The 26,707-nt window shown below is 39.5% G+C and overlaps 1 protein-coding gene across 2 annotated transcripts in view; it reads right to left on the bottom strand.

Annotated features, from left to right (window-relative positions):
• Nucleotides 1–439: 439 nt before the first annotated feature.
• Nucleotides 440–26,707, bottom strand: part of tnr (tenascin R (restrictin, janusin)) — a 127,201-nt gene continuing 100,933 nt past the window's right edge. For both annotated transcript variants that reach the window (XM_072441462.1, XM_072441463.1), the window contains 9 exons: nucleotides 25,998–26,117; nucleotides 24,232–24,375; nucleotides 16,364–16,494; nucleotides 13,479–13,611; nucleotides 12,232–12,383; nucleotides 11,038–11,134; nucleotides 4,649–4,810; nucleotides 4,060–4,223; nucleotides 440–2,312 (listed from right to left, as the gene is read on the bottom strand). In XM_072441462.1, coding sequence (XP_072297563.1) covers nucleotides 2,196–2,312; nucleotides 4,060–4,223; nucleotides 4,649–4,810; nucleotides 11,038–11,134; nucleotides 12,232–12,383; nucleotides 13,479–13,611; nucleotides 16,364–16,494; nucleotides 24,232–24,375; nucleotides 25,998–26,117 — 1,220 coding nt within the window. In that variant the 3' untranslated portion in view covers nucleotides 440–2,195. The remainder of the gene's footprint in view (nucleotides 2,313–4,059; nucleotides 4,224–4,648; nucleotides 4,811–11,037; nucleotides 11,135–12,231; nucleotides 12,384–13,478; nucleotides 13,612–16,363; nucleotides 16,495–24,231; nucleotides 24,376–25,997; nucleotides 26,118–26,707) is intronic.

A 26,707-nucleotide genomic window follows, 5' to 3' on the forward strand; every position in this document is an offset into this window, starting at 1 on the left:
ATTTTAGCTGACAAAATTCTATGAATATAGAGTAGGTTTATTAAGCAGAGGTTACTGAAAAGTATATCGTGTTTGTAAATGCTGTTTTCATAATGTATTTAGTAAACACAAATATGCTGCTTTAGTCGCACAACGTGCCATTATTATGGACACACAAACTGTTCAATCCAGTCAAGAAAAGTCTTTGTTGTGAATCTCAATCAGGAGAAACTCAGCAGTGAGACAACTGCACTGGAAGGAACAGAAAGGATGAGCTTCTAAAACTGTGCTTCAGGTCCAAATGCAGAGGGAGCTCTGGAGAATAAAGTCATACAGGAACAGTGAAGAAGAGCATTCTCCTTGTTGAATACTTTAAAATCAAAAGGGTGTAAATAGAATACCCACACACAAAGTGCTAGACGAGAGCTATGACTTGTAAAGCCCACATATGTGCGGTGGACACAATTATGGGCTCACAAGGTTCTTCACATACAGTTTGTCAAAAACAGCTAAATAAATACAGTATAACCAAAAAACAGCCATAAAACAAAATTCACAGTGGCTGTTCAGGTGAGTATACAACAAATGTCACAGTTTCAAAATAAAAGTGCCTTATACAAATAAAACTATTGCTTGTAGTCATGGTGACAAAAAAACTAATCAATGAATCTCTTTTCCTTGAATGACAGAAAGAGGGTTTAGCCTGATGTTATATGTGGTCAAAATAAAATGTTTTTTGGAAGCTAGACTGAAATAGTAAGTGGCACTAAACACAAAGCTTGAAGGCCGTGCAGCAGATTATACCAGCTGCAGAGAAAGAACACAGAGCTTCTGCTGGGGAGCGTGGACCAAGAAGCAAAAGAGTTGGCTCACACAATGCAATGTTCTGCTTTCTTTGTTGAATTTGGGCTAACACGAGATCGCCAACATGACTTTTCTGTTTATGACCAACATTGAATACACTCACCCAGGGACATGATTAACGGCAAGTTCTAAAAGGCAAGACTTCATTAATAGAGGAAAATGACCATAATTCAAACAGCAGGCCGAGTCTATAAAGCAGATTTTTTTAAATGTCACCATAACTGCAGGCAACCACATCATCAGTAGTCCCACACAGAGAGAGCAGTACCGTGCCTTAGTTCATCAGAGGGGAGTTGACAAAATAATGACTATTGTTCATGAAGGCCATAAAAGACACATGAATGAAACAAAAATAGCCCATTTTGTTCTTATATTTTGTGCAAATGAAGCTTCATACTCGCACTGGTTTCTTAGTTATTTCTTTTCTTTTGGCAGCCAACCCTTCTCAGATTTCTCCATGAAACTCATGGTGCGTTCATGTGAACATGCCAAAAATGTTTGGAATTGCTTTGCCAATCGTCAACCATGATAGATGGTGATGTTTTTAGGCTCACACAGCCAAATACAAAGAAAATAAAAACATGATACCATCTTGTCCCCTAATCTATGCCTAACACCAACAGAACATAACATCAAGAAAGTGTAATTAAATAACAAATACTGACAGAGTACATTGAGAACATTTGGAGAAATGAAGAATATCACATAACTGTTGCTGGTGCACTGCTTTTTGAGAGATTTGGTTGTTCGTTAAATTATATCCATTTATTTATAATAATAGCATGAACTTAAAAAGATTTTATAACAGGGCTTTAAATAAATGTAATTACATTAAATAGGTGAATATTGTCACAATATCAGTTATAAAAATATAGATATCTTACAGTTAAGAGTTTTAAGGGCATGTACAGTCTGTTTCTGTTAAAAGCGTTATTACTTTCAAATAATGCTTCCTCAGTTTAGAGGGCGTCTCGGAGCACTTGTCCTTTCTACACAGGGAAAGGCCATTCACAGACTTAAAAGGAGAGAAAGCTCTGGATTTGCCTTTCCTGTTTTACAGCAAAATGAACCATTGTCATTGAAATTATTCATAAAATACACACATTGTCTTCTGGGCAGAAGTACAGCAGGGGCAGACAGCTAAAGCTGGAGAGAAGATCTACGCAGGTCTGACCATGTTCTCATGCTGCTAAAGAATGGGTTGTTAGAGAGACTTTTCACACTTTGTACTGAAGCTTTTATGTAACAAATATTAAAATATTAGTAGCCATCTTCTTGTCGCAAATGTATTCAAATCCTGTGTAAACATGGTCCGACCTGGGCGTGTGCGTCACTGCAGGCCGCGGGTGCTTTTACTCAGCCGACCTCCTCCTCTTGCTGCTGATGCTACGGAAGTTGAACGGCCTCATCTTCATCTCCACAAAAGGAATGGAGAACTCATGGCCTTTCCAGTGGTACCAGTTAATACCCTGCAAAGAACTTCCACAATTCAGATAAACAAACCAAGCAGGCTTTCCAAATGAGATGGAAATGTCAAATATTCTGCATCTATCTCTGGAGCACGCTCCTGGCGGCAGCGAAAAAGCCCCTCTCAAAAAATGGATGACACAAAATGCACTGAAAATAAAGCACTGGACTAACATTATATTGGACATTCGGACTTAATTAGAACATTGACAAATTTGACAAGACATTTTTGGTTTTGGTTTTGTTGGAAGTCTACTTATTTTGGTTTATGTCTTTTCTCTTTTCTGTTTTTCTGTGTTTATTCTTTTGTTATAAATCTGAAAAATAAAAAATAGATATAAAATATTGCTTGTGAGCTGTGGGTAGATGTCTCAATTACAGAGAAGTTCTTAGAAGTGCGTTCAACCAGACTTCCTTAGACCTACTTCTCTTACTGTCAGATTGGAGTTCCTCTGTACAAGTCTAACCAGCTGCTTCTCTCAGTTTCTGTCATAAAAAAACAGCTCGAGGTACAAAGTGGTGGAGAGGCAGTGAGGCTTGACAGCCTTTAAAGTTGAGCCAATCACAGCCTCACAAAACCTGTGTCTATCTGAGACCTCTTCAGGAGCAGAACACGGAGTCCTTGATGACAGCAGCCTGTCATTTTCAATAAAGACCTGCCTGTGTTTATTTAACTATTAGAGAAGGACTGTAACTTTTCAATACAGTTTATATTTGTGCAGAGGAAATGAACAGCACACATTTCAGCGCAGCAGAAATAAGTAACGCGCAAACTAACCCATGGTTCCTTTTGGCGGGTGGCTGATGTACTTAAGTTATGTACACTACTCTTAGCACTAATGGTTAAAGTAAAAGTAGTGGGTAAAATATAAAAATATAAAAATACATAAAAAGGCACCGTGCTATTTGACAATTTCAATTCTACCAATAATACAACCACCTAGCATTAGTTACATGCACTACAAATATTTAGTGACTTTAGTCAGTTTCCTCCCATACATCTCCTTCTGTGATATGTATGACTATAACCCCTAAACCAATTAACTATAAATATGAATATTAAAAACATGTTTCTATTAAATTACAATAATCACAAAAAAACAAAACAAATATTGGTAGCCAATAGTCACAAATCGTACATAAAAAGAAAAAACATTGTTGTAAACATTTGTCTAAACTCAGATGAGTATTGTATCTTTATAAACATTAAACTCAGATGAGTATTGTATCTTTATAAACATTAAACTCAGATGAGTATTGTATCTTTATAAACATTAAACTCAGATGAGTATTGTATCTTTATAAACATTAAACTCAGATGAGTATTGTATCTTTATAAACATTAAACTCAGATGAGTATTGTATCTTTATAAACATTAAACTCAGATGAGTATTGTATCTTTATAAACATTAAACTCAGATGAGTATTGTATCTTTATAAACATTAAACTCAGATGAGTATTGTATCTTTATAAACATTAAACTCAGATGAGTATTGTATCTTTATAAACATTTGACTAAACTCAGATGAGTATTGTATCTTTATAAACATGTATTTAAACTCTAGATGAATATTGTATCTTTATAAACATTTGACTAAACTCAGATGAGTATTGTATCTTTATAAACATGTATTTAAACTCTAGATGAATATTGTATCTTTATAAACATTTATTTAAACTCAGATGAGTATTGTATCTTTATAAACATGTATTTAAACTCTAGATGAATATTGTATGGCGGTCTGACCTGGCTGTGTCTGGACTCCCCGTATTTGCCGTTGAGGTTGGCCCGGTGGCAGTTCTTGTACCACCAGGCCCCTTTGTAGGACAAGGCACAGTTTGTGACAGCAATATCGTTGTCTCTGTCTTTCGTGGAGAAGGGTCGGCCCTGGTGGTAGCTCAGCGAGTCCCCTGTGATCAAAGGCACAATGTTAAACTCTGAAGGGGAACGGTGAGTAAACATTTGTGTGGAGCAGCAGTGAATAATAGCGTGATGAGGGGTTTTAAATGGACAGGCTGGCGGGAGATTGAGATGCAGAGAAGGTCCTGCAGCAGCCTCTGTGTATTTACTTAGGTGGAGAGAATTAGAATGATAAACATGAACGGGTGACAGGTAATTCTGGCATATGGTCATGTTGACGGAGGAAATGTGGAGGAGCTTCAGGGACAGGAGGAGACGGAGGAGGAAGTTTGGCTGTGCGATGACGGGACACTATTTGTGGAGTTTTCAGATTCTGTCACACTGTCCTTTCTGACATGAAGTAAAAGGAGGAAGTTTTTATACTGAAGCTGATACTGCGCGGGGTACTGGTACACACATTTCATAATGGCTGTACCTGCAGTGCCGTTGTACTCTCCTATCCTGAGCTTGTAGAGGTTTCTGGCGTCTCCGATTGAGAATTTGTCGTAGTTTGCGTAGACTGACTCCTGTCCATCCTTCATGTCGATTCGCAGCTCATAACGGCCCTGAGCAGCAATCTTCTGGATGTTGTCCAGGCCTGGGGACAAATAGAAAGGCATGTTGCTATATACTGTTTCTTGACTGTAAAAAAACAAAACAAAAACTGAGTATTTACTGCAGTATTTACATTGTGCTTATATTAAACTACACATCTCTAGGCTTTCAATTGAAAAGAAGAAACTGAACAATTCAACAATGTTCCACCCAATTTAGTTATTTTGACTTAAATGTAGATGTTATTCAGCAAAAGTACAGTATTACGCAAGTACAACATTGTGAAATTGTGTTGTGTTTGACTTTTACAGAGAAAATTCGTCTGATTTCACTCTCATCATGATGCCTCAGATTACTCACATGTTTTTTGTTGCTATAATGTTAAAGATCCAGAAATCAAATAATAATCAGATTTTGGTGTGCATGTGAACAAAGCCAGAGAGTCAGAGATAAGAATCATATGCACATCGACAGAAAAAATGTTTTGTTGTTGTCTACATGCAGATTTAATACCACTGAAACCTCTAGTTTGTGCTTTTTACCTGCTGTTTCTGGCCATTTTGCAAAAATGCCAGTCATTTGCATCGCAGCTTTTAATGAAACCCTTTATTGGATTGTGGATACTTGGCACTCAATTAAGTCAATTCCACTGCTTCTTTTGCAATTATCTCATACTGCACATTTCTAAGTGCCATGAGCTTTTACAGTTTATCTTTGAGGCAGCAGAAACAAGAAGTACAGTAACTGCTGATAAGGTGCAGCTCCCTGACCTGTGAGAGTGGACCGTTGTGCATTATCAGATTACAACAGGCACCTATCAGGAAAAATGTGCCCTCTCCTGCTCAACCATCTATACAGACAAAAGTACAACATCCTGTTTTTAAAACCCAGAAAACGTAACGCTAAAAGATCTGATATGGGGAAAGGTGCAGAGGAACTATGTTGTAGATTTTATCACTATCTCCACTGACAGATTACAATGACCCAAGAGCACTTGTCTGGGGAAGCTATTGTTGAAATAAAATTCTTTATTTTCAGCAATTAATTCCGAGTCTAGTGTTTTCTTAATGTGGTTCAAGGCATTTAGCGTGGAAAAAAAAATACATTAGGTGAACGTTTTGCCAACATGGACACATTTGTTAATTAATACAATGTCAGCACTAAGCTTGTATTAGATGTGAAACAAGCCGGGGTCACTGGACAGGAAAAATACATTGCCCTAGAGCCGCTATAAAACTCGCCATTCCCTAGACTGTAGCAGATAATTGTGCAATCTTAATTTCCATATTCTTTATTGCAGCTACCCAACGGTTAAGTGGCTCTTCTGGTTCGGCCTTATGCAACGATGTGATATTGATGTTTATGGTTCCGCGCCGGCCGACTGGACGGCCGAACTGCGCGCGCTGCCCGGTGATTAGCTAAATGTCTAATAGCGCTCAGGGCTCTGATGGTGGCCGCGGTGCAGAGAGAGGAGTGAAGGTCGGAGGCAGTAGATCTTCAGTGGCCCATTTGTGTGACACGAGCTTGTGCTTTCCGTGTAAAAACTGCACAGATCCGTCAAAAGAGCCACACCACAGGGCATTAGGACGCAGTGAAGTGGCAGACCGTGGACCATATAGCTGCTCAATGCTTTTCATGTATCATTGGTGTTTAATGTTATGTAATGAAGAGGATATAGAAGTGTGATGTCATCTGCAGGCTATTGACAAAGAAACATGTCAATGCCATATACATTTTTTGCTTATTTTCCAACACAACCAAAGCAACATCTTACAGTTTTGATAATATGTTTAGTGTATTTCTAATATCAAATGCTATCATCTGTTTAAGTTGAAATGCATGGAGATGGCACCCTTGGTTATACAGTGTTAGGAAGTAACTAAATACATGTACCAACAATACCAACCTTTGCGTAAATTCTTTTGTTGGTATTAAAAATAGTTACTCTCCTAAAATAAAAGGAACACATTTTGGTATTTGATGATGCAATTTAGGTTTCAAACTGCATGACATTAGTGAGAAAAAATAGAAAATACAGCTCTTGTGGAGCAGGCAGGTGCACATTTTCCTTTTCTAATTGGTGATAAATGAAGGCATGACAAATGGTGCAACAAACAAAGCTGTTAATCTAAGCTGCTAATCATATGACTTGTTTTTACACTATAATGTAATAAAACTATTTTAAGTATGCTAAGAATTCAGAACACAGTACTGCGATCGGACAATGTCATGGAATTTATAGGTATAGGCATAAGTATTGCAGGTATTTAGAATGTAGGTATTTCAAAGTATTCTTCCCAACACTGGCTAAATGGTAATAAAATGCTGAACAGAGTATACTATATTGATAACTGTTAACCACACATATTAACTTGACTTTAATGACTTTTTGAGCATTCGTTGTTCTTTTGTATTATGGAGGTCCTGTAATGACAATATCAATGTATGTATCAATATCCTAGTGAGCTGCACTAGCTCACTTTTCCCCCATTTGTGGCTAAATTTGATAAAACGACATGTAAAATAAACGTACGTTGAACAGTTACTCTAGTCTTAGCAATAATATAAAACTCAACTCAGCGGTTAAACTTAGTGACCCACAAGTTTTGTTATATTCAGAATATTTTTTTTTGCTTTTGACCTAGATAAGTAGTCACTAATCCTTTTAACTTGCCCTGATCTCGCAAAAAAAATATATATATATATCTAATCATCCTTCAATGTTGAAAGGGCAGTTTTGTCAACAAGTAAGTAAGTAAGTAAGTAAATTTTATTTATATAGCACCTTTCACAGACAGAGGTCACAAACACAAACCCTAACCCTAACCCTAACCCTAACCCAAGTTTATAAGACTTGGTTTAGCAGTCTGGCCTAAAACACCCAAGTACTGGTTTATCCTTCAATGACATCATCTGGGGCAATAATCAGAGTTTCTGTTTTGTCAGCATTTAGCTGCAAGGAGTTTTGACTCAGCCATTGTTTTATTTGCACTAAACAACTGACCAAGGAGTTCAGCTTCTGGAAGGTTTAAAAGAGCAATAGAACAACTTACTCCTCCTGCTGTGAACTGTTTCTGCATAAAATTTTGCCAGAAAGGATCATATCAAATAGGCCACTAGAAGAGCTGCAGACAAGAAAATGCATATCATCCAATTTTAATTATCTAAATACTACTATAACAATTTCAGGAGGGGGAAGCAGTGCTTCACCAACACAGTTTATGGAGCGGGTGTAGATATGCTGACCTCCACTAGGGAATGTCGTCGGACGGTGGAAGGAATACTGAGGACCTCCCTAATCCCACCCTCCTCAGCCTCCCCCGTAAGGTCTATTCCAGGATACTGGAGAGGAGAATCGAACCTCGTATTCAGGAGGAACAGAGTGGTTTTCGTCCTGGTCGAGGAAACCTGGACCAGCTCTATACTCTCCATCGGGTGCTCGAGGATTCATGGGGGTTTACCCAACCAGTCCACATGTGCTTTATGGATCTGGAGAAGGTTTTCGACCGTGTTCCTCGAGGTGTCCTTTGGGGGGTGCTCCGGGAGTACGGGGTCCAGGGCCCTTTGCTCAGGGCTGTCCAGTTCCTGTATGACCGGAGCAGGAGCTGTGTTCGCATTGCTGGCAGTAAGTCAGACCTGAGCGTGTTGGACTCTGCCGGGGCTGCCCTGTCACCGGTTCTGTTCATTGGCTTTATTGACAGAATTTCTGGGCGCAGTCAGGGGTCGGAGGGTGTCCAGTTTGGGGACCACAGGATCTTATCTCTCCATGGCTCCATCAAAACCGCAACATACACTGGGAGGGTTTGTAGCCGAGTGTGAAGCAGCTGGGATGAGAATCAGCAACTCCAAAGCCGAGGCCATGGTTCTCAACCGGAAAAAGGTGGCTTGGAAGAAGGAGCTGAATGGAAAGCTCTCGATTTACCGGTCAATCTACGTTCCTACCCTCACCTACGGTCATGAGGTTTGGGTAATAACCGAAAGGACAAGATCGCGGATCCAAGCGGTCAAAATGAGTTTCCTCCACAGTGTGGCTGGGCGCTCCCTTAGAGATAGGGTGAGGAGCTTAGTGTAGAGCCGCTGTTCCTCCACGCCAGCTGAGGTGGCTCGGGCATCTGTTCCGGATGCCTCCTGGGTGCCTCCTGGGCGCCTCCCTGGGGAAGTGTTTGGGCATGTTCCACTGGGAAGACGCCCCGGGGAAGACCCAGGACACGCTGGAGGGACTATGTCTCTCGGCTGGCCTGGGAACGCCATCGGGACCCCCCGGAGGAGTTGGAGGAAGTGTCTGGGAGGGGGAGGTCTGGGAGTCCCTGCTTAGACTGCTGCCCCCGCGGGAGTGGAAGAAGATTCATGGATGGATGGATAAAACAATTTCCTGTGGCTATTTACGTGCGGTAAGCCGGCTGCCTCTAAAGTTCTTTTGTGCTCCCCCTGACATGTTATCAGTAATTTAGTACCACACAGAGCAGCTTTTACTGGAGTGCACGGAGTCTCCTTGATGCCACCACCCTGAGGTTACATTAGCTGCTTTTAAGCACTGAAAAGACAGAGTACAGAGCAGACAGAAGAGAGAGAGTGTGACCCGTGACACAGCCCCCCCTCTGCAGCTGGAGGAGAACTGCTGCTCTGGAGTGGATCGGGGCTCAGGCACAACCAGGTCACAGACAATTTTATGAAGTGAATATTCCACTAAGTTATACGAGTCACAGTTCAATAGAAGAACAGTGGACACAAACGCCTCAACATCAAGTACCGTAGTGTTTGGACTGACGGATTTGATCGTGTTTTCTCTTGTCAATTGTACACTATTCCATAAGAAACAAAACATAACAAACAATACAAAAAGGTTATTCAGTAATCCTTTCCAAGGCTGTTTAAAAAATGAGGCTTTAAGTGCTGTTTTCCTTGTTTGGACTTTGTCAAAGCAGTAAAGGTCAGATTTGTTTTTAAAATGTTGCTTTGGATTTTGTTTTAGAAATTGTTTTGTTCAGTTACAAAAGTAGCATTTCATTCATCTTTTATTAAAGAGCAAGATGTAATATATACCTCTGTTTTCTTCCATTTTTGTCTCACTGCCATTTCTAGCTAAAATCAGAGGAACCACTTTAGTACCAATTAATGACAATAAATTGTGTTTGAGAGGAAAACAAAAAAATAGTATTACAAGTGCGTACTTTCAGATAGTATTTACTGTACCATTATCTCTTGTTTGCAGTCTTGCACCAACTTTAACACCTCTTTTTTAGAATGTCATAATGGAAACTGTGGTTCTGTATATTATTTTGTTTGGTTAACTAGATCATGGTGCTGCAAACTACTTTAAATAACTGTTACTGACTTTGGGCTTTCAACTAAGACTTTGTGATAGAATATAGTAGAATAGTGTCTTTCCTGTCTAATAAAGCATTCGGGCCAGAACATTCTTAAAAAATAATCTTTTACCTTTTACCCATTCTCGTTTGCCCGAATATCACCACACTATCACAAATTCTGCACTGTTATTTAATTCCTCTAAATCAAGTTCAAATGCCATTTTTTTGCACCCTCATTTATTTTATGAAATATTCATGTAACATTTCCCTTTAATCATCTGCGCCAAACAATAATAAACTGGCACATGAAAAAAACATGAGTCATTTGCACATTTTCTAATGAATATAACTATTGTTTCATAATGAGATTTGGGGAAGAAAGACTTTGCAGCGTTCGATCAAACGTAGTGGTATGTGTTTTGTTTTTGAATCAGCGCAGTGCTAAAAACAATTACGGATGAGACGCAGAGGCTCTCACCCAATCCTGTAATGAATGAACCAGAGAAACTTTGAGAAGTGAAGGAGAGGAGGGCAAAATGAGCAAAGCCTGGCTCATCTTAATCAAGAACTACTGACGTGAAGAATGCTTAGAAATGCTGGCCTGTTTATTCCTCCTCCATGAAATAAATATATCAGTTTAAAGTGAATGTCCTGACCTTCTGCTGATTGCACCCAGTAAATCCACCTGAGTCATAGCAATGATTCAGCCTTCAGAAAGGTTGACATAGATTCCACAAAATGGGAAACAGGTTACACACTAGAGACTGCTGTTCAAGGTTGCATCAAGCGAAATGTGTCCTAAGCAGATATTAATGAAATTAAAGAGATATCTTTCCTAGGTTACCTGAAAGCCATAATGCATGTGCTATTTTATCACAATGTCACTACTGCAGCAAAATGCATAATTACTGTAGCTATTCAATGAAACTAAACTCTAGTCTTAATAATAAAAATATATTACCAAGCCAAAACTCATCCTCCAGAGTTCCAAAACCAGCACGGTAATCATTCCACTTTCTGGAAAAGTCGGTCAACCCGTTCTGCCGGCGCTGAAACACCTAAAAACAAAATAACAGATGTACGCACACTGATTATTATATGTGCATCATGTTTGCTTTCAAACGTCTTCTTTTACATTCAGTTCAAGCACTTTGCTAGTGGCTGTTTGTGAATGTGTCCTCATTTATATTCACATTTTTAGCACCCGTTTGTGCCAGGCGTGGAGACGCTATTGTGAGCAAAGTGGTGTGTATCATTTTCTTTTATTAATTCAAGCTTGTTTGTAGAGTTCATTTCCAGTAGTGTTGCCCTGATACTGAAACTTTAGGCTGATTCCGATACCAATGTTATGGGAAAAGCTTTGGCCAATATAAAGGCTGAGAAATATAGCTGTAAACCAATAGATTTTTATTCTAAAATCAGGATTTTAAAATGTACAGAACCAATTAGAACACATTATACCCTTTAAAAAGAGTAAAAAGGAAAAGGTCAGACATCATTTATTTAGCGAGCCTCAGCCTCCTGTGTCAGGTCAGACACTCAGACCTCTTCTCTTCTCCTTCTTAAACCCACTCACACTAAAGTTATTTGGAGTAAACAAGTCTAAACTGATTGTTTAGGAGGAAAACAAAGTCAAATAATGTCTGAAAAAAACCTAGCATTTATCGCGGTTTGTGAGTGAATTCATCTGGCATTTATTCAATAATGGGTTTTACAGTCTGTTCTGTTAGGAAATAGCAGCATTTCCTTTGTCCACAGAGCTGTTGTTTTCTTCCTGTTTCTGCAAAGGGACGGCAGAGTTAACTCATTCATTACCAGAGCGTAATATCGGCAGACTGACATCGGTGCTTTTGATTGATACCGACAAAATGACTAATATTGGCTGGTACCGAGACTTGGCCATTATCCAATGGAATAAAGTAAATATATTAGTTACTTTCAGAGTAAACATTGTGTACAAATTACTGCTTTCAACTGCAGCTGTCCCTCACTCAGAGCCTTTTAGAGTCTAACCAATAGGAGAAGTGGGTGGGAACAAACAAACGGCACCACCAAAATAGCAGATCGTCAAAAGGATAAGATCACTTCTCAATTTTTATCACCATATTGGCCAACACTAATTCTACCTTTAATGTAACACCAACAAATGTCTTACAATCCAGCCTCCGTCATCAGTGCTCATGTCACAGTACACCTGCACGCCTTGGCCGGGGTCTCTGTTGATGTAGATGGTGTAGACCCCGCTCAGGGCCTCGCCGTTGAGCAGATGCTGGGCGCAGTTCTGAGGTGTAGCAAACAAACGACTCCCTGGAGACAAGACAAGACGGAAAATGTTGACAGAGCGTGCTTTGTGAAGATTTCCCCCTTCAGCTCACCAGGGCCAATTGGAGAACTGTGTGTAGACTACAAAGAAACAAGAAACATGCTCTTGATTCTGACTGCTGCTATTCCCAGAGTATTTAGTGATGTTGAAAGAGTCTTAATGTTGTCATGATATTTTATTGCTGTTTGGTGATGTGGAATTGAAGGGAGATTTCAGTATTATAAACCTTTTAAACACATTATAGCGTATTAAAGAGGGACTGTAGTGATGTATTTTCACTTTCTGGTGCGGGGACGTCTGCCTGCTTGTCTCCATGTTATTATTTTGCTTGGAAAGTTCCTCAATATGGCATTAAACTGATCTCTCTTATCTTAATGCTAAAAATACTTACAAAAACACATATTTGATCCGCAAAGTCATCTGTTTTTATCAGTGAAAATACACGTTTAATGTCATATTGTGGGAACATATCTATGGAAACCAGCAGGTGGGATAAAAAGTTACGTAATGCACCTTTACTTCATTTGTTCTAAAATATTGACGAATTTGAGCAGAAAATAGACAAGCAGAAGGATCAAAATGCAAAAGCTTCAGTTCTTGACAAGAACCAAAATAGTATAAAGCAGAAATATTTACAATTAATAAAGGATCACAGTTATTTCAGAGTCAAGTTCATTGATGTATGAGTTTACAATGGAACTTATGTTAATATTACGTAGCAGAGGAAAACATTTGAACACAATTCCAGCTGCTGCAACTGTTATTAAGGTAAATGAATGGATAACGGTGTCAAAATGTGGCATGTTTATGTTACTTCATGGTGATTAGCGGCTTTGTTATGTTGCCTCTAACTCTTGTTTGACAAAATACAAACAGAAGACATTAAAGATTCAAGCACATTGTGAAGTAAGTGCCACCCTGCAGCTGCGGCTTAATGGAAGTCTCTCTTGGTTGTCCGTGGGGAAGGGATGTACAAATCGTGCCTTGCTTCGGAGATATGGCATTACCCCCTCACAGGAGAAATGCAAAGTAAAGTCGCTGTGTGTAACATTGTGTGTAAATGTACATATGTATTGTACCTGTAGTGAAAGTCGTGGACACAGTGGCGCTTGTATCTAATCCCTGAGCAGCCTGAAGCTTCACCGTGTACTCTGTGGTCTCTGCCAGTCCCTCCAGGCGGATCCACGTGTCCTCCGAGTCCAGGATCAGCTCCTGTGGGGACAAAGCAAACACGGGGAAAACATCAGCAGATAATTATTTTAAGCAAGTTCAGCAGAGTGTCAGGCTACATCGAGTACATCGTGTCGCTGATGAAATATTCAAATTGTGTTATAAATAATAATAATAAAAATAGTTATAAATATGCTGCAAAAACAGAGGTTATCACAAGTTAAAAATATTTCAATACAGAATCCAAACACATTTGAAAAGCTTTCATTCATCTAACTTTTACATGAATGCATTTCTTCTCTCTCTCTTAGTATCTGCCAGAAGAGAGAATGTCCTGAAACATTGCTCAAAATAAAACAAAAAGAAACATAAACTATGTTATAAGTTACATTTTGTGTTAACTTAACTCACTAATTAAACTGTAGATGCATAGTGGCTATATTCTTTCAGAACATTAATCCCCTGTGCAATGTTTTCAGCACATTTGATGCTAATCCTTAAACAGGAACAGCTTTGTGCAAAAGGTTTCAATGACCATACAATGCTTGCAATGTTAATTTCATGATATAATTGCTTGATATGTCATCTTTTGAGTCCATTTAAACAGCAGGATCAGTGACTTCCTAAGATCTGAGTGAGAACTGACTTATGGTGGCAGGTTGAAGAGTGGACACTTAGACAGCGATCAAAGATAAAAGACTTAGATTAAGTCATGGTGGTCCCTTCGTTTCTCAAAAACCTGGGGATGTTTTGTAGTCTGATTAAAGGAAAATGTGACTTGGAGTGCACATCAAATATAAACAAGTGCAATGAAAGTTTGGAGAATAGCCCCCAATTCCATGCAACGTGCCTGTGTGTGAATTATGCATGGAAGCAGTTGGTTAACGGTGTCTCTGTAGCATACAAACCATTCCCCATTGCGCGTTTGTTAGATTTTTAATATTAGATAAACAACCATTTAAATATACTGCTCGCTGTAGACCCATACAATTACTAGTCACTGAGCGCTCTTTTTGGAGTTTCTGTCCTTGTAAGATTTTAATTGACAACGCTATTCTTCCAAGCATGTACACAACTTCCATTTACAAATGATAAGGTCTGTGTTAATCAGATAAGAGATACATCCTACAGCTAAAGTGTTTTGTATGAATGATAAAAGGCCATTATCACACTGAGAAGAGGCAACAGAACAATTAATGGTAAGGACACACTTCGCTTCACATTCAGAAAAGAACCAGACCTCAGCTATAAAAAAAAAAAAATAAGAGGGAGATTCTTGGAAAGAGCCCTTCAGTTTGTGTTGACGGTGAACAATTTGCTCAAGTACAAGTAGTATGAAATCTTTTTGTTACACTATACTACCGGTAATTGAATTGGATTTTTGGTGAAGGTCAAGTAAATCTCCAGAATGTGAGGAAATGTTCAATAGGGTTTTTTGAATATACTAATTTGTAAACGCAAGTCAAAAAACGAGCAGCATGACCTTATTTGAACACTGCAATTATATGTTTATATAATTCTAATTCAGGGGGAAATGCTCTATCAATCGTATGTTTTCCATTACAAACCTTTGCTATTTTATGAATCATTGTGCCATTTTTTGCAAACACCAACAACCCTCCCCAAAGAAAACCTTCTAACAAACTGATTTGTCTCTCTAGAGGTAACATGGAAAAGAATGTGTCTGGGGAAAGCATTTTGTTTGCTATAATGCAAATAAATGCCCCTCAGGTGTATTGATTTCCCTGTAAAGGTCAGAACAGGATTTGTAGCTTTCCGACCATCATTCAGCGCACAGCCTGTTTGAACGCTCCGACAGAAAATACTTCACCACTTCATATACCGCACTACTAACACAACATGAGTATTATTCGTCATTGCGGTGTACAATTAAAGGTGCGCTATGTAACTATGTATGATGCTTGTCTCCCTAAAACACCTGTGATTGAATAAATGCAAAACTAAAAATTATATTAGTGCATTGTGAAACTTTCCATGCGAAGCAATAATAATAGTCTCCACCCAAAAAAGTTACATAGTGCACCTTTAAGTTATTGAGGCATTTGATTTGATTTGAGAAAGGACATTTTCTGTACCTTTTTACCAGTTGTCTCCCATGGAAAAACCTGGCCCTGTTCTTCTCTGTGCATGTCAAGTTGGCTCTCCTGCAGCGACCGTCTCCCTCGGCCTCACGCTGAGCCACAATACGCTCACAACAAAGGCCAGTATGGAGAAAAGTGTGTGTGGAAGCCTAATTGCTGATTAGAGTCTCTTGCAAAGCCTCATGGGAAGCACCTGCACTCACTTAAATAAAGGAAGCAATATATTCTCTATACACCTCTTACCAATGTACGCTGTTCTACGACTAAGGAACATCAAAAAGTTTAATTCAAATAAATCTCTCTTCACAGGCAAATTAATATAATATCTTATTGGCGAGGCAATTTTCTGTGTTCTCCGAGGGTGTAATTTGATATATTCAGGGGGTGTGATGAAAAGATAAAATGAGAGCTCTGAAGGGCTTGCCATAAAGTTTTCATTTGGTATTCTGTATCTTTTTTCAACACACACAGAGTTCTCTTTTAAGTAGGTGATTAGATTGAGGACATATCCTACTTGGAAAAATGGAAGATTAAGACCTTTCAGAATAATATGTTCTATAAATAATTGAACAGCTCTAAACTATTTGGTGAGGTAAGGATATCTTAATCTCCACGAAAGAAGCAGTTCCAGTGTAGCACTATTAAAATATTTGAAGCAGGGGAAAAAGCACGTAAAGGGACAAAGTACGTACTTTGCGGGTACCATCAACGGACTTGTATGTGAGCATGTAGTTGTCGATTTCAGCTATAGGAGGTTGCCAGGAGATCAAAGCGCTGCGATGGTTCACTTCACTGGCCGTCAGGTTCAGTGGGGCATCCATAGCTACAAAAAACAGAGAAGATGTGTCAATCTCAAAAAACATATGCAGACATTCAAATTCCTTTTTAAGTCCTTCTTTTTCAGAATCAGAAAAGGTTTGTCATCTTAAATATAAATTTGACATTTATAAGACATTAATGTCTTAAATATAAAATGGCATCAACCTCTGATTCAAAGCATAGTACAGTATAGCATAGTACAGTAGAGTACTGAATAACAAAGATTACATAATGCACGAAGGACAAATGCTGCTTTCCAATTAATAAGGTCGGGCCCATGACCCATTTTACCATGATGGGCTGGACCATATTTGTTAGTGGGCCGGATTTGGCCTGCGGGCTGCAAATTGACTAGCTCTGGGCCAAGAGCAAAATAAAAGATGAGTTCAGACAGATGAGTTTGCAATAGCAGTGATGGAGCCTCTCAGAGACTGCCACTTACAGCGGGTGTGATGCAGGGGCTGGAGCAGAGAAACATGTGATGTCATTCAAATGTTCAGTAGTCTGCAGCCCCACGCGAAAACCTTACTTATTATAATTATATAACATAATGATATAATTATAATGTTTTGTGTAGCCTAGTCAAATGGTATGAGTTAAAATATCGCATCTAATTTCAAAAATCTAACATGTAAAATCATAAAGTCACTTTCACCTTGGGGAGTCACTTTTTCTCCCTAGGCCACGCCTCAAGTATTTATTTTCTTACAGTATGTTGCATTATCATGTTTATATATTTGATGATAGTGTTTGTCATATGGTGGGCCACAACCCAAATCTTGTTTAGGCTCAGCAAACGCCTGGAATATGCTCCAAATACCAAGGGCACAAACACCTCATAGCACTTTGGCCTGTTAAATGACAACATTTTCTGTTACACTGGGTTAAGGACTATTTTTGTACAATATTGAATGAAGACTATTACTGGTACTGGGGATATTTCACGCTTTAGACTTTACTTTAAAAAGAGAATCAGTTGAAATGAGGATTATCAGTAGCACTCTGTGGAGGGAGTGATTGCCAACTCATTACCCCATGTACTTTAAACACACTGACTGCAATAACAGTTCTCCTCTGACAAGTCAGCCGTTTCCATCAATCTTTTAAAAAACCGGCAACTCTAAAAGTGAACACAGGTGAGATGTGTTTAGTGTTAGCTGAATTTCCCTAACTTTTATGACGTGTTTTTTGTTGAATAATACTTGAAATTTGCAGACCAAATCTGAACAGAATAAGAGTCATGGGAAAAAATAGTGTATTCAGTTTTTCATATTTTCTTTTCTGATTGCAAAAGTACTTCTACTATCTTCTTGCATTAAAAACTATTTCAAAGTAATTTAGTATAATAGTAGCTTAGTATAGGTTATGTCAGATCGCCTTCCAAACAGAACCATCTCAATTTATCTGAGCAAGCACAAGGACAACTTTCACGTGTATATGTTTTTATGGAACTTCATCAAAACCTTGTGATGAATTTGACACATTACAATCCCAATCACCAAACAAAAATCTGCAATTGAAGTGGACACCATGTGCCGCATCTGCAATAGCTGCAGGAAATGACAGCTTGCTCAGCCACGCTCAGCCACGCTCAGCCTATTAGACGCACTTGTTTATTTGCATATGGAGAGGTATTGCTTACAAGTGTTCATTTGGGAGCTGGAGGAGCTGCAAAAAAACAAAATCTCAACAGTGAAATGATGAACGTAAAGGTCCACGCAAGCATTATAAGATCGTAAACCTCTATTCTGAACGTAAATATAGTTCTATGAAATTCATCCAAATGTAATTCTGCTGCGACCAGAAGTATGGTCCAAGGGTATCCATTTATTGTATCCATGGCAGGAGATTTGAGGCCAAGATACATAGTTTTGAAGTCAAGTGGAACACCAATTTCAACCATTTCAACAAGCCCTCTTGTATTCTCACATTCTGTCCCACTTCAGCACTAAACACTTAAAACGAAAAATAAGAATTGACTCAAACTACTATTGTACATTTGATTGATTCATGTTTTGGGTTTCAAAGCACCTATAGTTAAAATCAATCAACTAATCAATCAATCAATCTATCAATCAATCAATCAATCAATCATGTTTGACTTACTTGCTCTTGTGGCTGTATTATTTACTATATTGAAGAGTAGTCTTGTCTGTAGGATTAGAAAGCCCACCCAGGGCTTTCACAGCATCTGTACTTTGGGTTTTCAACACATTACATCACGTTCAAGTCGGCGCTTTATTACAGGCCTTTTGTTGACACTTAAATCACATCAGTCACTTCAGTTTCCCCACCTTACATCAGCTCTTCCCACTCTGATCTCCGGCTGCTCCCAGAACTACAGACAAAATGTTGACCTTCTTTAAGTGTATAATAGAAATTGGATGACCTTCAGTGGCAGATCGGTTTCGAGTCGTTACATCACTAGCCCATCGCAGCCTAAGTGAGCGCTCTCCACACTTCTCATCCGTCCTTCCACGGCAAGTCTAACTGCGGGGCTCTTGCAAAGACCATTTTTGCCAGTCCACCCACGTAACGCTAATCTGACACTACACACATCACTTTTTTTTCCCTTTGTCAAAATGTGTGTGCATATGGAAAATGCAGTGACAGCACCGTAATTAACACCATGCACTCGTCTCCATAACTTCCGGTCTCAATGTGTGGCTCGCAGTGACAGGCGGCCGATGCTTGTGCAATTGGGTTTGAAGAAGGAGCAGAAATAATAAAATTAAGAGGAAAACATTATTACATTGCATTACAGCAGACATTTTCAGTGCAAGATTTAATTTATACCATATGTCTCACTTCTTCAGGAAAATCAACACAGTTCAGTTGAGAAATGTTTTAGCACAAAAAAGTGTTTTGTCCAATACTTTCAAGTATATATTTAATCTTTTTTCGATTAAAAAAAAACAAAACAAAAATGCAGCCTTAACTGGGAATTTACCTGCATTTTGCCAGAGCAGGGGCATGTGTGAATCAAGCCAGAGCTGAATTCCCTACATTTTATTCTGGCAAAGTGACTAATGCAGGGAAGGTGTATGTGTGAATAAAGGTTTACTACATTACCCTATGCAGTTAAATTCCATTGTTATTTAGATGCAGCCCTGGTATAATGAAAGAATACAGAGAGACAAGTGTGAACAGAGCAAAGCTGGCAATGTTCTGGGACTGAAGCCTGTGTGAATGGGGGTCAGTGCTGACTGTTCTGGCAATCTGGACATGGCAATTTACCGGGAATTATGTGTGAATGTGGCTAATGTTTCACAAAAATGTTGATTCATAACATGGCTATTTACCACATCCCTAACACAAATGTTCTTCTTGACAATAGTCTTGTCAGTCTTGTAGGTTGAATGTTTACTAGTGCATAGATTTAGAAAAGAACACTAATAGTAATCAGATGTTTTCATTTCGACAGTATCAAGTTGCAGGGTCTTGTGTTCATGTTCCGCTTGACAGGCTGGCAGTCTGTTTAGTTTATCATTTGTTCTTGTCGCCCAATCTTCTGATGAACAAGGCGTTTGTATTGCTCTCAAGTGGCGAGGAGTGGATTTCTTTCTCTGAAACAAGGGGCCGCAACTCTACTTCCCCTTGATTCTGCAATTAAATCGCTCTCCGTGTTATCGTCTTTCTCGCTTGTCCCCACCAATTAAACCTCCTACGCTTCTGTCGGCAATGTGTCCAAGCAGGTGGCCAGGAGTCATTTGAGTTCCTGGCAGCTCGTAAGAGAGGAACAATACGATTGATATGAATAGGTTTGGCTTTGTTTAATGTCTCATTAACAAAGAGCGTAAACAATGCCACACAGAGAGCAGAAGATGGAGGGATAACAACAGGCAGCGGGTATTTGTAGCAAGAAGGAGAAAGTCACTCACTGAGGGCGGCTTCATAATTATCTGTGTGTGGGGCATTGCAGTTAACCAAATTTCTATTTAATTGTGATCAAACTAAAACAGATTTCAAATATTGGCTGGGTAATTTTCCCCCCAAAAATTTGTTTCTAAGCAGAAATAACTATTGTTTCATATTTGTTGTTGCGTGGCAGTGTAATTGAGCATTTATGTGTTGTTTGATTAAGCTGAGGTTTATTTTAAAAGTCAGTGTTGGTGAACGTTATTATTATTAATATAAAAGCAGCATTTATCTATATTTAAATTAAATTAAATTTATATCTATATCAAGGCGCTGGTACAGCTGGCAGCCCGGTGTAAACGCTCTCTCTTCTTTCTCACACTTATTGTGCTTTATCTCCTATATTTTGTAAATATAGTTAGTATATTTTTTCTATTTTACTGTACGATAGGGACACGCGCTGGAATAGTTTTTTAATTCAACTGTTTTTGACTTTTTTCGGCTGGATTTGAGCGTTTTTCGTTGCGTTCGTTGTGTTGTTGTGACGTGAGCTAGCTCCGAGCGAGCCCACCAGCCCCCCCCCCCCCCCCCCCCGCGCCCTCCGGCCGCGCTAAAGTACGGCGTGTCGTCGGTACACGTTTATATACACGTTTATATGAAAGAGGAACTTCACGAATGATCGGGACACGCACTGGAATCGCTTTAAATTAACTTGTTTTGACTTTATTCGGCTGGATTGAGTGTTTTCGTCGTGTCGTTGCGATGTGTTTTGGCTCCGGCCCCGCCCCCCGGCTCCGGCCCCGCCCCCCGGCTCCGCCCCCGCCCCCCGGCTCCGGCCCCGCCCCCCGGCCGGCGCCGTACCGCGTTTCCACAAAGGAGGAACTCATGAAACTGCGGAGAACTGTCGTCTTACCCGGAGATCGTCACGTTATCCCGTCGCAATACTGACCTAACCTAATACTGATGTGCAATTCTGTCATATGTGCAATTGCTGTTGGAATTCATGTGCAATTCATGTGCAATTACTGTGAAATTCATGTGCAGTCTATGTGCTGTCGTGACACATATTCATGTGCAATTACTGTCGTGATCACATGCAATGGTATTTATTTATTTATTTGTCTATTGGGAGTTTTTATTTATTTATAGGAGATCTTCTACTGAAAGTGTTTTTCAGACTTCCTATAAGTGATATGTTCTTCTGTATCTACCTCTGTATCTACCTGCGTTGCACCAATGAAATTTCCCCATGTGGGACAATAAAGGAATATCTTATCTTATCTTATCTTATCTTAAACTATAAAATTGTGATTGCTCATTTAAGGGAAAACAAAATCATGTTTATTGATTACATTTTTGCCCCATTGCCCAGCCATATTGGAGTGTAGAGTAATATTTGAAGGCCTCAAGGCTTCAAGGTCTCAAGGGGCTATTCCGCATATCAAGAAATAATTTCCCACAAACCAACCAGTTCCGCAGATGAAGATGGCACCAACAAATACAGCAAACCAAGACAGTATGAGTGCTTTCAACTACATTACACTGCCAAAATGTCACAGTATTCTGAAAAACGCAATTAAAGGATATTCCGTTCACAGTAGAGCTATCTGCAAACAGCCATATTCAGATGAGAGCTCAGTGGAGAATCTCTGCGATTTCAAACCACTTACCAAACACTGCTGCACAGATGCACCCGACACATGTGAGAGCTCTTGCCCGGTGCTGCTGCCTGGAGGCTTACGAAGACACAAGCACAGAGAGAGAGCACACTTTCCAGGACCAGAGCTTAAATAGCAGCCTTAGGAGATGTGCCGCTGTTGAAATCCGAGGCTCAGGCGGGAGAATACAAAACAATTCTGGACTGTGGCTAAGAGGTTTGGCTTCGACAAAATGATGTGAATGGCTGAAGGATGTAAGGGGCATGGTGGGCTGCAGCCAGACTCATGACTGGCTGAAACGTTTTAGAGAGGAAAGTATGTGGAAAATAGACATGACTCTAAAATACTACGATTACATCATCTTATAAAAACAGTGGGCAACAACTCTTTGAAAATAATAACATATTTGTTTTACGGGGAGGGACCCTATGGAGTTCTGTAGTCAAATAACTCAAATAATCAGCAATGATCTGAGCCATGATGAAGACATTCAGACACAGAACTGGAAATGATTGATATTTGCCCAAATGCAATGGCACAGACATTTTGCATTTGTACAGTGAATATGAAAACTGCTTTGTTTTAGTCTTACTGCACACTACAGTATACTGCCCACTTGTAGCACAGTTACAGTTAAGCTAAACTCAAGAAGCATAATGATGTACTTGGGATTCTATTAAAGGTCCCTGGGTAGACAAGAGCCAGTCTGTTTGTGGAGAAACATTTTCCCACACTGAAGGAAATTTGCTTTATAAATGTATGACTTTCACATTGATACGCTTTTTAATAATGCCTGGGCAGAGCAGTGCCACGTACATTTCTGAACTCTGGGGCACTGGAGAATGTTCTTGTATTGACTTATTATATATTACTACTAAAAAGATGATTTGCATCTGTCTGTCGTTTGTTTAAATGTTTCTATTTTGAGGAGCTTTTTTTGAGTCCGACATAATAATAAATAATATATCTGGTTGAGTGGGGGGGGGAAAGCCTAAAGACCTTCTCAAAAACAACAAACAACAATCGACTGACTATCAGACACGTCAACAGTGCAGAGAGGAGCAGGAGAACAAAAAAGAACAAAGAAGAACAAAGCACACAACACGTCTGGTAATCAAAAGAAAGTGGTTTCCTTCACTCACTCGGAGTGAACAGCACTTATTAATCACAATATGGCATTGCTTTCATCATTTACTTGTTTTTGAGTAGCTTCTCTTTGTGATTTCATGCGGTAAACTCTTTTGGAAGATGGAAGATGGCCTTACGCTCAGATTAGAACGACGCACCTAAAACTGCTCAAACATTCTATTGTTCATTTGCTTGCATTACGTTCCTTCATTATGTTGCTCCACATTCGTGCACTTGGATTTGGGCAGCCCTACTTACAGCTTTTGAAGTCTTTTGTAAAAGTTTGTCGACGCAGCAGTAGAGGACAGGTAACTCCTACTCTCCCCCGGGAACACAACACGCCTCTGCTGACTTGTTTTACCCCCAGGAGAACAAAGTATACACAGAGGTACAACTCAGCTTAAGTAGAACTGCCCCACTTAATACTGACTACAGCTGATGGAGATACTGAGAATACTCTTTGTGTTCTTAATACAATCTTATTACCTTAAAGTGTTTTTCTATTTATTACTTTGTCTGACGGGATAGTCCCTGTTGTAATTATTCATCATAGTATACATTAGTAGAGTAGGAGTTTGAGAAGGAAAATAAAAGTTGAAAATTACACTAGTAGCACTAAGTTGCAGGGACATTTTACTGTTTTAAACAATTATTTAACACAATAAAGGTGTTATCTGGTATTACAATTTGTGTAATGTACATGGATTTTGTCCCTTGTTTACAAGATTGTTGCTAGGTAACAGTTGTGGAATTACCTCTACCTATGTCACATCTGCTGCTCATGTCCAACCTGGAAGTACAATTATAAACTTCAAAAGTCAAAGTTATCAAAATGTGGAAAAACAGGCACATTTGAGTACAATCTTAAATAAACTACACTTTTGTGAATCTAACCTGTTAGATCCACATTAACGTTTTCCAGTATTTTTTTGAATGTGCCCAGCTCTTGTAAAGACATGGGTAAATATGAAACATAAAGTTCATTGCAACACTGGGAACAATAGGAATTAACAATTTATCACACTGAGAAGGCACTAGGACAGGCGACCCTGTAACAACGTCCTCCTACAGAGCAGCGCGTCCGTGTAAATACATACGCGTTTGGAGGTTCGTGATGACTGTTCCACTGGTCAGGGGCCCCTTGGTGGCGTACAGGGCCACGGAGTAGGTGGTGCTAGGCTTCAGGTTGGACAGCTGATGCTCCTGCTTGTTGCCTTCAACCAGGAATGTATCAGCAGTTACTGAAAGTGAAATATATGTGTTATTTTTACTACTTCCACCCCATCCCACACACTTGACACTGCTGTTTCAATCCTCTGAAACAGAACACTGGAATCTCAACGCTTAAACTGTTAGAACTACCTTTGGGCTCCTTTTGAGTAAAAAATGATGCTATAACTGTACAAGCACAATATATCAGTGTTAAAGTAACAATTGTCTCCAATAATACTTTCCTTCAAAATCTGACAACAAAGAATAAGACGAACAAGACTATTTGTTGAAACGCTACCGTCTAAGAGCAGGAATTTGTCCGTCAGCGATTTGCAAGGAAAGTGTCTATGGCTTAATGTCTTTGTCTTGTTGGGTTTTATTTCATTTGGATGGTAATGAGACCTGCTGCAGATTGCTTTTGCGAATTGGCTGTGAGTGATTGCAGGATTTTGTGACCTGCCATCTGTCCTCTCCGAGCGCACATACTTCACAGACACAGTTCTGCTTGTTAATTCTGAGCACTATTCTGAAGACACCAGCAAACCATATTTCCTCCTGATAGGCTATTAATCTATTTATATGACATTTGATTGACTCATAATACCATTGTTTAGATTCTATGAAGATGTTCCTGTGCCCATTACATGTCACTTCTAATGCAATGCAACACGTGCTATAACATGATGTGTATAAACCATGGCTTATTACAATCTCAAGCTTTTTAATAATAGTGCTGCAGGAAATTTGCCATGTGACTTTTGCTAAGTGTTTAATGGGTCGTGCATGAATATATTTGCCTGACCAGCCGTTCCCAACACGTTTTGATGCACTACTTTACAAAACCTGAGGGTCTGGGATCCAACCCAGTCGCGCCAATTTCCAAAGGGAGTGATTGACAGGCGGATTAACCAGACAAACGCATTGTTCGTTCGTGTCTCAACAAACATGGTGGATTACGAGGAAAGGATCAAAATAACACAGACTGAGAAACGTTGCCGACTTCTTCTGAGTCAACAAGCGACGCACTAAACTTTGTAAATCTCAGGTAAATATATTTTGTTCTGAATGTCCCGAAAATATTTGAGAGACGTCTTCCGCATTTGAGAGACACGCGACACAAAGTCTTCCGCATTTGAGAGACACGTGACACAAAGTCTTCTACATTTGAGAGACACGTGACACAAAGTCTTCTACATTTGAGAGACACGTGACACAAAGTCTTCTACATTTGAGAGACACGTGACACAAAGTCTTCCACATTTGAGAGACACGTGACATAAAGTCTTCCGCATTTGAGAGACACGTGACACAAATTAGCGGCGATGGTTGGAGCGGTAAATACTGGAACATTTTTTTTGACGCCCTCCAATGGTCCGATTCCAGACCGAGACGCGTTTCGAACAGAATGCGGGCGGGGCTGGCGGGTCAGGCAATGAATATATAGGACAAATGAAACATAACCATAATCTCTTATATCAAAGCACTTTACATTGTATTTTCACACTTCACACCAATGTCACAGCTGTCCTCTCCAACCACAGCCGAGCACTCGTGTACCACATTAACAGGCGAGGGATTGAGTGGTTAGCACTTAGCATCCCTCTCCATCGCCCTAAAATATACAACGGAAGCTTGAACAACAGATGCTCACCCTGGTTGTGTGTGAGGGTTAGGACGAAGTTGTCCACACTGGAGACTGGGGGATTCCACTTCAACACGGCGCCTTGGGGTGTTATGTTTATCGCTGTCAATTCAGAGGGCATGTCCATAGCTGCAAAACATGTAAGGACACAAATGTATTCAAGCTTCCATCAGATGAACAAAACGGATTGTTAGGTATGTCTATGCAGGAAGTGGTTAAACTTCAAAAAAGCAACACAATTCTCCTGCATCTTTTCTACAGCGTGTCAATTCCTGTTAAATCTGTCATTGTACTCACAAATCTGTAGAGCACGATGAGAGGAGTGCGGGGAAAGGCCAATCGTGTTTATGTGTAATGCATTGCGAAATGTATTGTTGACCGCAGATTTTATATATAGAATAATAACCTTTTCTGATTCTGAATAAGAAAAACATGGCCCAAGATGTGACCATATAAAATGCAAAGGGAGAAATCCAAGTCAAAGTATTTTTCTGCACCTTTATACAGTATCTGGTTATTAGATCTTTATTGTTAATACCAGACACGCAGCATTACAACAAGCACAAGTCTGCCACAACAAAACTACAACAAACCATCACAACTGTATTTATCCACATACTTTTTTTAATGGATTTTGGGACATTGGTCATGAAGTTACAGTCAAAATATTGGTGAGCTGTTTTGACACTCTCAGCACAAACAGTAGGCTCACAGTGATC

The sequence above is a fragment of the Eucyclogobius newberryi genome, unplaced genomic scaffold, assembly GCF_026437365.1.
Source record: "Eucyclogobius newberryi isolate DKJ021-1_F unplaced genomic scaffold, fEucNew1.0.hap1 SCAF_12, whole genome shotgun sequence".
NCBI classification, from domain to species: domain Eukaryota; kingdom Metazoa; phylum Chordata; class Actinopteri; order Gobiiformes; family Gobiidae; genus Eucyclogobius; species Eucyclogobius newberryi.